The sequence below is a fragment of the Syngnathus scovelli genome, chromosome 10 (assembly GCF_024217435.2).
Source record: "Syngnathus scovelli strain Florida chromosome 10, RoL_Ssco_1.2, whole genome shotgun sequence".
Classification (NCBI taxonomy): Eukaryota; Metazoa; Chordata; class Actinopteri; order Syngnathiformes; family Syngnathidae; genus Syngnathus; species Syngnathus scovelli.
The window spans coordinates 2,857,362-2,872,396 of record NC_090856.1 but is presented as its reverse complement, the minus strand read 5'-3'; the positions used below and the strand labels follow the sequence as shown (position 1 = coordinate 2,872,396).

Genomic DNA, 15,035 nt, shown 5'->3' with positions numbered 1-15,035 from the left:
GTAAATACCAACACTTGAAATCATTACGTCACATACCTAAATATTGATTCACTGTCACACATATGCTCAAATATTTACCTGCTGTGGTACTTTTTATTGGTTAAAAGGTTTACAAAAAGGTAACAAATATAAATTATGCAATTCATCCATATGTACGCTATTCAGGCTTGTACTGTAAAAAAAAAAAAAGTTATTACTGTCAGAATAAAAGGCAGCAACCCAATGGACATTTTAACATTTTTATTATTAAAATATTCACCTACAAAATTGGCCTATGAACACTATGTACAGCATAACGAGCAGCGATGCCTGCTAATACATAAAAATAATAATAACAATAATAATCAAGCTATTTTACAACGAAAACATTGCGCCATCATCAGATAGGGAGAGATGAATTCTTGCAATTCGCAAGGAGATTGTCAGAGTTCTGGAGCCTGAAATGTTACAGGATGTCTGTCCATCAACAACACCAGCGGAACCTCGTCTTATCTTAACTTGCAACCAGCTAGTTCACGGACATTATTAACAACAACATGGACATTTCCATAGGTACGGTTCTTGTGCTGGCCTCCAAATGTTCTAGAATTTAAAAAAAAATCATCAGATGCGGGTTTTGGGCCATTTGTGATCATTGGTTAAAGCAAAGCAGACTAACCTTCACTGTTGTCTGCTTGTTCTTCTGACTGTTACTATGGAAGATGAAAATGATTATTTTTTTAATTCGATTTATTATTATTGTGACATCAGATCCAAACTCACCTTGACTTTTCTGTTGAAGCGTCGATTCGCAAACCTCTTGGTAGCAAACATCTTGTTGTACCTTATACGTTCTTTTGTACCTGCAAGAACAACAAAAGGAAGAATGGAGGATTAGAAAAAAAAAAGTCAGGCTGAGAATAATCACAGGAGTCTTTTTTAAAGCATTAGAATAAAATGAAAGTTGAAATTCAAAGATGGAACTTTTTTCTTGAGTGTATTTTTTTTTTTTACTCTTTAACATTCCAACAGTTGTTTCTGTATTAGTAATATGAGTGGCAATTTAAAGTATGTATTTTGAATAATTCTTGAAAAATTTTTCAAATAAGATTACGAAGAGGGATACTTACACGTAATGGCAGACGTCGCCCTCCCACACGGGCTCGCTCTTTGTCTCTGAGTAGAGGCGGGTGCACGGGTGAGGCACTCGCTGGCACGCTGCGCAAAAACGAAACATCAAAATGTGATTATTTTGCTTTTTTAACCAACTTTATATGAAGAGATGTCTTCTAGGTTTTGCACCACAGACCCATTTGACCACAAGCTAAAAATCATACTCAGAAAGCAGCAAGCCACAGTGTGAAGAAAATAAACCCTTAACTTGTCATATTGGTCACCATGTGTCAAAGTCCAAAAAGTTTCAATTGCCATGTGACAAGTAAGGGGGGTTATTAAAATCTTCTGTGGGGTATGATTCTTGCTTTGGTTGCCACGGATACCAAGTTAAAATCCAGGACAAAAGTCAACACACTTGATTTATTTGTTTATTCTACATGATTTTTAAGATTTTTTTTACCTATGGGGTGGTTCTGAAATGTATTTTTGGGTTCATGTACTAAGACCAAATAGAGGTGTGTGTGTGTGTGTGTCAACATACACAATTCACACTGTGCGCCTTTGAACCCAGTGGTGCAGTCGCAGACGTGCGAGTCGCCACCGTTATTTCTGCATGTGCCGCCATTCAGGCAGGTCAAAGTGAGACAGTCCTGAGACGACTCTGAAACAAAACAAGTCCATTTGATCGCTCCCCCAAAAATACCCAAGACTTCTCGATATCCAAAGCAGCATGGTGGTCCAAAACTTCAAGTTGAATGATGGGGCGACACCTACCGAGTTTCGCCCCGGATGTGGTCTCCTCTTGAATCTCCAGCGCCAGGCTGATTTTATTTGTGGTCTCCTCCATCCTCTCCAATCGAACCGGCGGTTGGGGTTCTACCAAGTAAAAACTGAATCAAATTTACAGTAACTTGAATTGAGGAGCTCGAGTCACCATTTTGGAGTTGATGATGTCATCGGCAGCATAATTCAATTAGCAAAGCATAACAACACATCTTAACATGTCAAAAAAACAACCCAAGAGATTATTTTGCCTAATCTAGAGACACACATGGAACGACTTAAGCGAGAGATTTTTTTTGGGGGGGGCCTCCTTAACGTAAACAAATGTCACACAAACATGCAGATGAAGAAAACATAAAATGGGTGGAAATACTGAAATAGCCAAAACTACATCGATATATGTATACTATAAAATACCACATAGTTGAAAGTTTTTAAAAAAAATGCATTTTTAAATCCACAAAGTGTTTTACTTTGCTTACTGGGCCGATGTCGAATGGCTTTTCTTGGTAAGTGTGTGAACTTGGCTGTGATCTTTCCTCTCCTGTCAATCAATTCAGTGTATCTGGCGAGAACATCCATGTCAGTACAACTATTATTTTTTGGTATTATCTTTTTTGGTATTTTCCCACCTTGGTTCTGGGCCACCTCCCTGGTTCTGAGGCTGAGACAGCCTTCGTCCTTCCTTAATCGGTCGTTCTCTTCTTCCGGGCCTGGCTTCCATCGGCACTGAGCCCAAAGAAACACAATCATTTTTAAAAAATCCTTCAAATTGTCAGGTGGACTTGTGGTACCCACATGTGGTGAAGTCCAGGTACTGAGGCTGGCTGTGGATCTGCTCCTGTCCCACCTTCTTGACAGAGGTGAGGGCGAGGCGGTAGAGCTGAGCCGGCGTCAGTTCTCGGAGCGTGTACGAGCCCACCAGGCCGCCGGGCAGAAAGCGGCTCCTGGTGGTCAGCCCTCGCGTCACGTTCACCACAAAGCCGTCCGAAACCAGCCCCGGGTGGCGGGTCCAGGTAATAGCGGCCGAGTTAGCGGTCACGTGGGCCAGCGATAAGTTCTGTGGGGGGGAGGGCCCTGCAGGCAACACCACAAAACAAATTAAATGGCGGGGAAATAAATCAATTTTATTTAGAAAAAAAGGTTTCCTACGGGTCCAAAAGTGCAAGGGTCCTGCCGAGTGGCTTGTGGAGGGAAATTCATCGGGTCTGAGTCCACTTTGCGCCAACACGTCCACCGTGTACTTGTGGGCAGGAAGCAGAGAACTGAAAAGATCATTACATTACATAAAGTTGTGCAACAGCACCCTCTAGTGGTAAGAACAAAAACACACTTTGGCCAAGCAGAGTATTTTAGTTACTGCCTTCTAGCTCTATCCAACTTTAAAAGGTAGGTAGTTAAGTAGCTAGCTATTTAGCTAAGTAGTTAAAAAGTAGGCAGCTAGCTAGTTGGTGGGTAGAATTGAAGGTTACGAGGTAGGTTGCTAAGTAGGTAGATAGTTGGGTTTGTGACTGGTCCAGGGTCTGACCTGAAGGCAAGTTCGCTGATGGTGGTGTTGAGCAGGACTGTCTGCGTTCGACCAGCGTCTTCAGATGTTAGCGTGACTCGAATCCTGCTAACGGGCGCGTGTCGAGTGGCCTTGAGGTTGAGGCTCCAGCTCAGCCGCACGTCATACGCCGTCACGTTCAGCACCTGAAGATGCTCCACCCGCCGAGGCCCTTTTAGAAAAGAAACAATACCGTCAACATGAGTATAACCGCGTGACGGAAAAACGATGACACGCTACTATTAGACGAACATATTTCAGTTGTGTACGTGAGTCTTTTAGGAGTATCTGTGAGAAAAGTGTGTCTGCCACTGACTGGTGCGTATGAGAGCGGTGGCTGGCCTGCTGACGTGGTCGCTGTTGGCGTTGCGCTTGATGGAGTAGGTGGAGATGTTGTAGAGCAGGCCGGGCACCAGACTTCGCAGGACGTGCCGTCGGCTCTGCCGGTCCAAAAAGTCGACCTTCCGGGCGCCTCCGCGGCCGTGCGGCGCGTACGTCACCACGAAGCCGCTCAGCCACGCCGTGGAAGACGCCTCCGGCTGGTCCCAACGTAGCTCCAACTCGCTCTCTTCCACACGCTGCACGTGCAGGCCAGAGGGGGGCAGCAGATCTGGGAACAAGTTAGGGAGCCAGGTAAAAAAACAAAATAAAAACTTCAAAATAGTAAATAAACTCAAATAACCTTTTTCACAGTCTTTCCCCGTGTGTCCGGCTTTGCACACACAGTCGTAGTTGCCTCTTCTGTCACTTCTGCACTCCCCCCTACTCCCGCAAGGGTGCAGCACGCAAGGGTCCTCCACTAGGGGGCGACAGAGTCAAACACTTGTTACAGCGCTGCTCCCAAACAAAGTGTGAACTGGCTGAACTTGAGGAAGATGAGAGGGAGGAGGGAAAGTCACTTACACATCTGGCACCGGTCGCCGAAGAAGCCATCCTTGCATGTGCACGCGTACGTCCGCTTGGAGGCACGGCACACGCCGCCGTTCAGACACGGGTTGGACTCGCAGCTGTCCTGCTCTACGCACACACACAACGAGCATGTTTGAGGTCTTTGTGTTGTGACGAATAAAACAGTCAGCATGTTTTATATGTACCCGTTTGGCAGTGGCGTCCTTTGAGGCCCACCGGACAACGACACAAATAGGACCCCGGCTGGTTCTCGCAGGTTCCTCCGTTCTTGCACGGCTCCGACAAGCACTCGTTGATGTCTTACATAGAATAGAGTGCAAATTAGAAATGATTTAACCTGACAAAAATAATTAAACACTTACCTGTCTGACATTGGTTTCCGTTATAGCCTTGCTCACAGTCGCAAACGTAAGAACCTCCGTGGTTGCGACACGTCCCGCCGTTGATGCACGGCTCGGAGAAGCAGCCGTTGAGTTCTGGAGGAAGGATAGAACTAACTAGCATCATTTTTTTTTTTATGGGAATTAATTCGAGGATTGGATTGTGGGTTGTTGTGACGCACCCTCGCAGACGGGAGGCTGGCTCCAGTGGCCCTGGACGCCGCAGACACTTTGCGTGGCTCTGGGCACCGCCACGTATCCCGCCCGGCACAGGTAAACGGCCACCGATCCCGGCAAGGTGGATAAGAACTGAACGTCGGCGTGCTCCACTTGCGGCGGCGGCCCGCAACCCATCTCTGGAATAATCAAGTGGCGTTTGTTAGCAAGAAACAAAGTCGAGGAAAAAAAAGAAATTCTTAAGAAGAAAAAACAGAGAGTCATGTTACATTGTCAATTTCCTTTGTCACTTGTTGCTAGGCAGATTTCATTGTGCTCAATCCCACCAGGAGACCAGTGGAAATAAAATGTTACCTGGCAGCCACATCCATTGAGCTTATGAATTACAAACAAGGATCTTTTCTTTTTTTTAACACATTGATTTGAAGATGAAATCACAAAATTAAATATTTCAAAAACTTTGCCACCAGGACATGGCACTAGCAACAGGGGGCACATCGAGACTAAAATGAGCTTGGCCTCAATGCTCATATGTCCTGGACTTTGACTTGAAATAACTTTTACTCGCTTCTACTTGTACACGGGCTTGTGCCGCTACAGGGCAGCAACCACGCTAAGATTAGCGTCACATGGACACGGCCAGAGTCATCGGAGCGCCACGAGGTTGCGTCAGATTAGAGGTGGAATCGGACCAAAATATTGTCCTATTTTGGGGCAGCGTGTAACATTACAAAATTTAAGTAAAAATGATGGTGAAGAAAAAAAAAAAAGTTGTTTTCCTTTTTATAGGAACAACATTGGTTGCAAAAAAAAAATATAAATAAAAGATTGTTTTGGGGTAAAAGATGGCTGACCTGCGTGACGGTGCGTGGCAGTGTTGACCTCGCAATGTCTTCCGGTGAAGAAGTCCGTACACTCGCATTTGTACTTCCCGATATAGTGGAAGCACGTTCCTCCGTTCACGCAAGGACTGGATGCGCACGGATCTGGCTTCCCTAAATGACCAAAATTCATAAAAATGAAAGCATTCGGTGCATCTGGAACATATCTGGTACTTTTCCGGATTTTATGTTTCACTGCCCCCGCCCCCCTCAGTGGTTACAGCCTCATTTTAAATCCATTTGGGCCCACTCACCCACTTCACAGTGCTTTCCGGTGAACCTGTATGGGCACGCACATCTGTAGCTGCCCGCTTCCTCCCTGCACGAGCCCCCGTTGCGACACGGACCGGAGGCGCACGTATTGAGTCGCACTAAAACCACATGTAGGTAACATTTGCTCATTTTTGCGACTTTGTCGGCTTGCCCACCCTAATTGATGTGGGTACCTTTCTCGCAGTGCTTGCCCCAGTGCCCGTGGGTGCACTGGCACGTGTAGCCGCCGTCTCGCTCGTAGCAGTAGCCGCCGTTGAGACACGGGCTCGAGTCGCAGACGGATTGGGGCTGTACTGAAAAACACAAAGCGACACTTGACTGTGTTCCTTCCGTCTCGTCTGGCTGTTAAAACTGCAAACTATTTGAGCAGATTGGAAAAATTAAAGAAAATGTTTATTAATATTACACCTTTTGTTATTCGAAAATAAAATGACTAAATAAAAAAAATCTCCATTTAAATATTTTAATTTATTAAGAATACAACTTTATTCTACAAAAATATGAACCAAACAAATACACTGGATGTTTCTAAACGTCTTAGTAGCCTTGAAAATGTGAATGAAAATGTTTATAAATATTACACCTTTTGTTATTTGAAAATAAAATGATTAAATAATAAAAAAAAAAAATCTCCATTTAAATATTCTAATTAATCAAGAATACAACTTTATTCTACAAAAATATGAACCAAACAAATACACTGGATGTTTCTAAACGTCTTAGTAGCCTTGAAAATGTGACTGAAAATGTTTATAAATATTACACCTTTTGTTATTCGAAAATAAAATGACTAAATAAAAAAAAATCTCCATTTAAATATTCTAATTAATCAAGAATACAACTTTATTCTACAAAAATATGAACCAAACAAATACACTGGATGTTTCTAAACGTCTTAGTGGCCTTGAAAATGTGAATGAAAATGTTTATAAATATAAAAAATAAAATGATTAAATACAAAAAAAATCTCCATTTAAATATTCTAATTAATTAAAAATACAACTTTATTCTACAAAAATATAAACCAAACAAATACACTGGATGTTTCTAAACGTCTTAGTGGCCTTGAAAATGTGAATGAAAATGTTTATAAATATAAAAAATAAAATGATTAAATAGAAAAAAAAAAAATCTCCATTTAAATATTTTAATTAATCAAGAATATAATATTCTACAAAAATATGAACCAAACAAATACACTAGATGTCTTAGTGGCCTTGAATGAGCACTCTTACCATAAGGGTAAAAGTCCTGCTGGTCCAGTTCTGCAGCACTGGTCTGACACGTGCACAGGTACGCACCCCCGTATTCCAAACACGGACCCCCGTCGGGACACGGATGATTGTTGTTGCACGGCGTCTGCGTCACCTCTGAGCGCAGATCACAAAACCGATTTGTTTAACGGGCCACTTCGAAACAATAAACGGGGTCGAGTCCAGACTTACCGAATTGGCAGTAGAGCCCCGTGTAGGAGGCGGGGCATTTACACGTCCCGTTGCTATCCACACAGACGCCGCCGTTCTGACACAGACATTGCTCTGCAGAAAAATAGCAAAAAAAGTTAGCGAGTGGATTTGGGTGCTGATCCAAATGTAAACAAAAGGCAGGCTGCGAGTTGGAATGGTGAATGAATGGCGACCATCTGTAGTGAATAGCGAGCGTCTTTCATCTTGTTATTGATTAGCTGCCATGTGACTTATTATTGTGTCAACGGTGAAGCGCATTCACACACGCTGCTCCCACAAAAAGATTTTTTGCTACTTGACATTCTACTGCTTCCACATTCCTCAACCGATTCGATTTATTCCGACAAATAAAATTTAAGTCATGAAGAATAATCACACCTTTTTCATGATTTCCTTCAGGCATGAATGAGAAATTTTCTTAAGATGGGACCCAAATGAAAACAGCAGGGGCCCTAAAATTGAACCCTTTGGAACACCAGTGGGAGAGCGAGCGGGACAACTAACACAAAAAAAAGTTCTCGATCCTAATTGAAGGCGGAGGAAGCAGCCGTATCACGCAAAAGAAAAATGCCTTGAAGTTTATTCCTCTCGTGATACGGAACCGATGTGGCGAGAACCCTGAGGCCCATTAGCGGTAGCTTCATTAGCACAACGTGCTCTTTCATTGGCTACCTTTGAAGCCATGAGGCGCTCGCTGATGTCCTGCTTGCTTTTCTTTTCTTTTTTTTTTCCTCCACTTGCCGTTCCAAGAAAAGCATTTGGGAAGATTTAGGAGACGCTTAGTTGCGCTAAGGGGTGACAAGTTGCATGCTGTTTGCCGAAGCGCCGCTATCAAAGAGCTTTACCACGGCGAGGCACGATATGCTGCTGGGTTCTGCTCTCTCGCCGCCGCAAATCAACATCGAAACACTTGATATTCTCCACATGGCTTTTTTGGATTAAGAGGTATTCGTAAGTCAAAGTGTCAAGGTTTTAGTCGGATTTTACGATCGCAGCGGGGTCAAACGCATCAAATACCAGAAAGCTGAATATTGATTTTTACTTCCAATTCAATGACCATATAGCAATAATTTTTTTGGGCTTGAAAATTTGAATAGTTATTTTTTGCCACACTGTAAAAAATATTTGATATCCTTAAAAAGTCGGAATTTATTCTTGCAGTATGATTTGGTCTCTGCATTCCGAATACGACACGACTCGTTTTCCCTTTTCTCTCCAAAATTGCGTCTGTGTTTTGATACTCAGTGTGGCGTTCTGGCCGTGCTCCAGACGAGCAAATAAGTAGCCTCATATTTGTGCAGCGGGAAGCAATGACTGAATACCACAGATTGCGGCATCCCCTCATAAACAAACATTTGGCCGTCTAGACAAAAGCGCTTCCTCTTTTGTTGGTAAACTCATAAAGAATGCTCTATAAAAGAAATATTTACAGGAGGCAGCCCGCCTAACCCTCGGGTCAACTCAAATGTGTCGGTATGGATAATTACAACGATGCATCAGCATGCTACCTCTTCCAAGGCAGCGGGTGGAATTCCAACGTCCGGACGCAGACAGGCTTACCTTGGCACATGTCGCCGTAGTATCCCGGAGCACACGAGCACCGGTGTGCGCCGGAATCGCCGTCCGATTGGCAGATCCTGTTCTTGCCGCATTCGTCCGGCTGGCACGAACCTGCAGACAAAAATTTAAAAAAACGAAGACAACAAAAATGTGGGCAAAGCTCACCAGTTTGGTTTTTGGACTTGGTTGAATTGAACTGAAGCTCCATTAGCTCTGTGGGGAACAAAATGATGGATTCAATTAATAATTAGGTCACGTCATGTGACAACACGGTAGCCAAAAAGGTCTTTTTTGTTGTTAAAAATTTGACCTGAATTTCACCTGACTCACAGACGACTCCTGTGAACGGAGCGGGACAAAGACAGGTAAAGTTGAAGCCGTGATTGACGCACTGGCCTCCGTTCAAGCAGGGCTGCGAGTCGCATTTGTTCATTTCTACGAGAGAAAATGACATAAAATCAAATTATTATTGGAATACACACAAAAAAAAAAAAAAAAACTGATTGGAAGTACAGTGATGCTAATTTCTATTAGCCCATCTATGGGGTTTCACATCACATGATAGCATAAAGCTAATGTTTCATTTTCTTGTTTGTGCAAGTTTTAGACGCTTACGTGTCCAACTTTTATTTATATTTGTTGACTGTCCACCTTGACAAACTGTCCCACCTGTCTGGCACAGCACGCCAGTGTAGCCCGGCTGGCACACGCAGGTGAAATTGTCAGCAGTCTGCACGCACAGAGCGCCGTTGAGGCACGGCCCGTCCCTGCACTCATCCACATCTGCAACGGAATGTTACATCCATATTTCAATATTTACTCAGCCGATTGATATATCCGCCACGCGGCTCCCCTCGTGCTGCAAATATGCGCCGCTGGCCGTCAGAGAAAGTATCACAAGAGGTCGGATATATCTTCACATCGCCCGGCTGTGGGAATGTTCACGAGAAGGTGAATTTCTCACATCTATTTATCAACTCATGTTGTTTTAATTCCTTTACTATTACTGTAATTCATATTTTGCAGTGATTTTACCTGTTTCACAAAGAGAGCCGGTGTATCCAGGTGGACACTGACAGGTGAAATTATTGACGTGGTCTTCACACGTTCCTCCGTTCTTGCAGGGAAACGAAGCGCACTCGTCCACATCTGGAAAATACGGTGACGGCTTTCACAAACTGCCCAAATTCTGTGTTAGTGCCTGAAATGCACAGTCCAGACACAGGAAGGGCCGACTCACTGATCTGGCAACGGCGTCCGGTGAAGCCCGACAAGCAGGAACAAGTGAACGAGGGATTTCCAGTGATGCAATCGTCGATGCAGCGGCCTCCGTTAAGGCAAGGCCTCAAGTGCGGGCACACCGACGCTGGAGGAACAAATCACCGCGTGAAACGGACTCCTCGCAGTTAGTCAAAAACCGACGTCGCTCCTACCTGAGTTATTGCAGCCGCCCACCTCCACATTGATGTGGTCGATACGAAAAACCCAGCGGCCCGGGTAGCCCACGTTGGTGGTGGTCTCCACCTGGGCCACGTCTTGGTTGCGCGAGCCGGGAATGTTGAAGTACCTTTTACCGTCACCGGCGTTAAAACCTGCCTGGGGAAAGGCGGGTAGCCAATCAGAGTCTAGTAACGAATCAGAGTTTCCTAACTTCTTGTCGACCATGCTTACCTGCGCTGCAATGCCTCCCAGTCCGTTTGCGTCCCCCCCGCTACTGGCGTGCCTTCCGGTGGTCCAGGTGATGTTGTTGTACTGGAAGATGGTAAACGAGAGCTCGCCATCCGTGATGAGCACCACTTGGAATGTGTTCACCTGCAGACAAGAGAACTCGTTTGCATCTATACGATTATGGTTTGAGGGAGACGTCCATACCGGCGTGGTAGAACTGCCGCCATAAAAAGTGACTTGGTGCCAGGTGGAGACGAGCACCCAGGTGGCGTTGAAGTCAGGTAGGTCTGAGAAGTACATTCGGATGTCGGAGGACGCCCGGCGGAGGGTGAGCGGCTCACGACTCTGTCGGTAGAAGACACGTCCCGCCCGCCGGTTATCCACGTCGGCCCAGAAAGGCGCCACGACTCGGCGATCCCCGGCGATGGGGAACGCCACGGGGGTGAACTGGGACACCTCCCGAAGGAAAGACACCAGGCCGTTGTTGTTCACCTGTGGAGGAGAGAAGTGAATCATCAGTGAGTCAGCGATAGATGTTTGCACTTCTAAAATGGCAAACACATGCGAGGTTTATTTATTCCAAGGCAGCTGAGCAAACCGAGAGATTCTCAACTTGGAAGTCGCTCGGGCGGATGGAAAGTTCACACGTCTTCCGCTTAATAATAATAATAAATTTGATTTATGATTCACTTTAAAAAAAGCTAGGTAGATAATCGGTAGTTAGGAAGGTTTGAAGGAGATGAACTTTGCCTCTGTGCCCGCACGGCCAAGAACCATGTGACAACAAAAACATGGAGGGAGAGTCAGTGGAAGGCACCCGTCCAGCTTTGGCTTGACGCCTTCAAAACATCATTTGGTATAAAAACAGCCCAGGAAGTTTTATTTGGCTACAAGGACGGAAGCTCAGTTAATGATCCCCAGCACAGTTTTCTTCCCCTTCGCATCAGCGGGATGGAGTGAGAACCTGCGGAAGACTGCGGAACACGGGCGCCGAGGTCAGGCCAATCCGATAGCGGGAGTCAGATTAAAAATGGACGCCTATTTGGGAGTTGAGAAGCTCCCACGCTTGAGGAGCAAAGCGCTAATGATGTGTTTCTGAACCTTCCGATGACATTGGATAAACTGTCCATGAACACATCGACCATAAATATATATAGATGGAATTTATGGGCGTTTAAGATGAACTGAGGACCTTTTGTCCGTGCAAGTGGTGGATGGTGTCTGAGGCTTTGCACTTATGTGTGAGAGTGAACGGGTTCAAGCGAAACAGAGCCAAGGTCAGACTCACAGGAGAAACATCTCTGTCCGTATTTCTTTAAAAAAAAAATTGAGGAGGATTGGTTAGGGGGAGTTTATTGAGTGGCGGACACATCCTGGATTTAGCTTGGGTACGTTTCTGCCGGCATCGGCGCTTTTATGGAGCACAACAAACTTTGATGTGGTTTACGCCGGGCCAAAGCAAACCCGCCGAACGGAGGAGACCATGCCCAGGCGTCAACAGGAGGGGAAACACTACTTCTTTCTTGTCAAAAGACGGACGTTTCCGCTACTCCAAAGACTTTTCGGCTCATAAATCCCTTTCAGAACAACTTTAATACGCTGCCGACTCTGCGGGTAATTGCGGGGCTCCTTTTTTAATTAAGGAAAATAGTCAGTTTATGTCTTGACAAATCTCGACAACTCGCTGCCAAACATAACAACACACGGCGAGTGAGAACATCTCGCATCTCATTAACAAGCTTTGTGAGTTTTGCTTCTTTTTTTTTGTTGCATATTTTCTTTCAAGCATCGTTTCCTGTTTTTTTCACATTGCACAGGTGGTAAAACTGAAAATATTTTTTGAACATAATTATTTTGCAGTTGATAACGAGACTCAGAGCGCGACTTATTTTAGCTTTCTGTGATTATGCTAAGCTAAGTGACATACAATATAGGCGTTAATGTAAAGTGAGTTGTGTCAAAGGCTTCCCCGACTTGTTTTAGCACATTGCTCTTGTGCTAAATTAAGCAATACATATATATCATGTGCATATATATGAGTCATTACAAGTGGGCATAAAAGCCCCCCCCCCCATGCATTCCCACTTCTTGTTTTAGCACCTAGTCGCTAGGCTACGCTAAGTGACAATAGTATATATAAATGTGAGTTGTGACATTACGGCAGTGGAAATAAGGTCAAAGGTGGTTTCCTAAATAAAATAAAAAGTTAGTATAGTGGCTTTTCCGCTATCTATGCTACGCTAAGCTAAACTATTACGAACTTGTTCGGCTTGCTCAAAACAGAGCATTTAAAAAAAAAAACATCTTTAGAGATGAGCGCTTGCAGATGTTGGCCAGATATTCTGTGAGCTTCTACGTGCATGCATCATGTGTTTCACTCCTGGCACCGCCTACTTCTTCTTTCTCTCCACTTTCTCTCGCAATAAAAAGCGGCAGATCGTAACTATCTCTTGCTCACATCTGCTTCCAAACATGTGCTCTGTCCTCCCTGACCTTCACGCTCCCGAACCCCTGCGTTAAAATGTACGGTGGAGGGAGAAAAAAAAAATGGGGGGCCACTCGGTTTTGGGAGCCGCGGCGCACGGGACTGACATCTGGGTTGCGTTAAGCCTTGATTGGTCATTTCTAAGATAAAGCAGCTGGACAGTTCCAGGGGGAAGACCCCTGCCATGTTATCTGAGGCGTGGGAGGAGGAGGGGGTGGGGGGATTATGAGGGGGGGGGGGGGGATCCCACAGCAACATGTGAAAACTCCCCCACACAAAGCACAACAACACAGCGACAGCCTGCCTGGTTACCGAAGTTCCTTGTTTGTCAATCACAGTGGACCAAAATAAAGGCAGGGCAGAATATGGAAAGCACTTTCAGCATTTAGTCGATTCAGTCAATTTTATGATATTTATACAATTTAAGATGAGACAATATTGAAATTGTACATATGCTATATTTCACTTTGATTTTTTTTCAATTATATGAATTATTTCTTATTTTATTATTAGGCTTATATCAATGTGAACTGTGCTTAGTGTTTTATTTATTTTTATGTATTTTGTTTTTATTATTATAGATTATATTATTGTTATTTTTTTATTTTATAATATTTTGTTATATATAAAAAAAATGATTTTTTTTTATAGGGCTCTCTTTTGACATCAGTAAGCGCTACGGGAAAATTCAAGTTACATACCGAACAAGTTTTTTTTTTTTTTTTACATTTTCCTGCACTTTCCAAAGCAGCTAAGGTGACGAACTTGACTGACTTATGCCAATTGTTGCTGTGGTTCCTCAGCCTCCCCTGGTGGCCATTTGAAGATATGAGGAGGAGGAAGAGGAGGAGGAAGAGGAGGAGATGCATCCGCACACAACAGGTGGTGCTGATTTAAGGAACATCAAAGTGTGTGCGTGAAAAGCCGGTGAAAAGTTCTTCTGCGGGTCGCACGATACGGCAAACATTTAATACGGCACAAATGAAGGTTACATGCACAAACTGATTTTTCGGAAAATAAAGATCATATTCTTTTATGGGAATAATGTTTTTTTGCAGAAAAAGGTTTTGTAATATAAAATCGTATTTTTTCAACAGATATTTCAGCTTAAAGAAAACATCTTTTAGAAGAGTGAGACAATTATTTTATATTTTCATTTTTCATCAGGTAGGTGTGGAAGGGGCTGACTTGTTTGTGAAATAAAGTTTGTAAACGAGTGAAATGACGAACAGGTCCCTGCTGATTGTGGTTGCATCATTTTAGATCTTTTGAGTTGAAGATAAAGATTAGTGGAGGAATGGATTGAAAAATGTCGATTTCTTTTGTCACAGAACATTATTGAGATGACGGGAAAACATTTTGAAACATAACATTTTTGCAGTATAAACACACACACACGGCAAAACATGCAGGAACTCTGCGGTGTAGCGGCTGGGCGCCAGCCCCCCTGCTCCGTCTCATCCCCCTGGAGTCCTGTCACTTTGCTTCGCCAAGTCCGCACAAACACACACACACACTTAAAGACATAAACACACTTACATAGAGTCCCGTGTGCTTGTCTCCAAAGAAGGGGAACGCCACCGAGATGTCAAGGAGTCCCGAGCCTCCGTCGTCCTGGGCCACCGTCTGCGCGTCCCCCCGCTCCGGGCCGAAGGGGTAGAAGTCCTCCAGGGGCACGGCCGCCTCCGCCCCTCCAGGCGGCAGCAGCAACAGCAGCAGGGCGCACAGCAAGGAGGACAGCGGCTGTGGCGGCGGCGGCATGGCCTCAGCCACCCTAGGGGGGTAGCGGATGGAGGAGGCCCTGACTCGAAC

At 44.5% G+C, this 15,035-nt stretch overlaps 1 protein-coding gene across 3 annotated transcripts; it reads right to left on the bottom strand.

Moving 5' to 3' along the window:
- Positions 1-225: 225 nt before the first annotated feature.
- sned1 (sushi, nidogen and EGF-like domains 1) lies at positions 226-14,992 on the bottom strand. Of its 3 annotated transcripts, none has more exons than XM_049722764.1 (32): positions 14,763-14,992; positions 10,943-11,230; positions 10,742-10,882; positions 10,504-10,666; positions 10,311-10,436; positions 10,106-10,219; positions 9,740-9,853; positions 9,392-9,505; positions 9,236-9,283; positions 9,071-9,181; positions 7,490-7,582; positions 7,280-7,414; positions 6,218-6,337; positions 6,026-6,142; positions 5,745-5,885; positions 4,896-5,069; positions 4,696-4,809; positions 4,519-4,632; positions 4,328-4,441; positions 4,107-4,223; positions 3,741-4,034; positions 3,407-3,596; positions 3,031-3,143; positions 2,677-2,955; positions 2,511-2,607; positions 2,352-2,443; positions 1,870-1,971; positions 1,637-1,756; positions 1,110-1,197; positions 763-842; positions 659-692; positions 226-582 (listed from the first exon to the last, which is right to left on the bottom strand). In XM_049722764.1, exons 1-31 carry the CDS (start codon positions 14,982-14,984, stop codon positions 661-663), a joined length of 4,167 nt encoding a protein of 1,388 aa, XP_049578721.1. In that variant the 5' UTR covers positions 14,985-14,992; the 3' UTR covers positions 226-582; positions 659-660. The 3 variants fall into 3 exon arrangements, with proteins under 3 accessions (XP_049578721.1, XP_049578730.1, XP_049578736.1); XM_049722773.1 differs by having other exon boundaries at positions 659-686; XM_049722779.1 differs by having other exon boundaries at positions 2,361-2,443.
- Between the last annotated feature and the right edge of the window lie 43 nt (positions 14,993-15,035).

Coding starts and splice junctions, on each gene's coding strand:
- sned1 (XM_049722764.1), bottom strand. CDS start 14,984: ATGCCGCCGCCGCCACAGCCGCTGTCCTCCTTGCTGTGCGCCCTGCTG. Junction 3,144..3,406: donor ATCAGCGAACTTGCCTTCAG/GTCAGACCCTGG, acceptor TGATCTTTTCAG/TTCTCTGCTTCCTGCCCACA. Junction 1,198..1,636: donor AGGCGCACAGTGTGAATTGT/GTATGTTGACAC, acceptor GTTTTTGCGCAG/CGTGCCAGCGAGTGCCTCAC.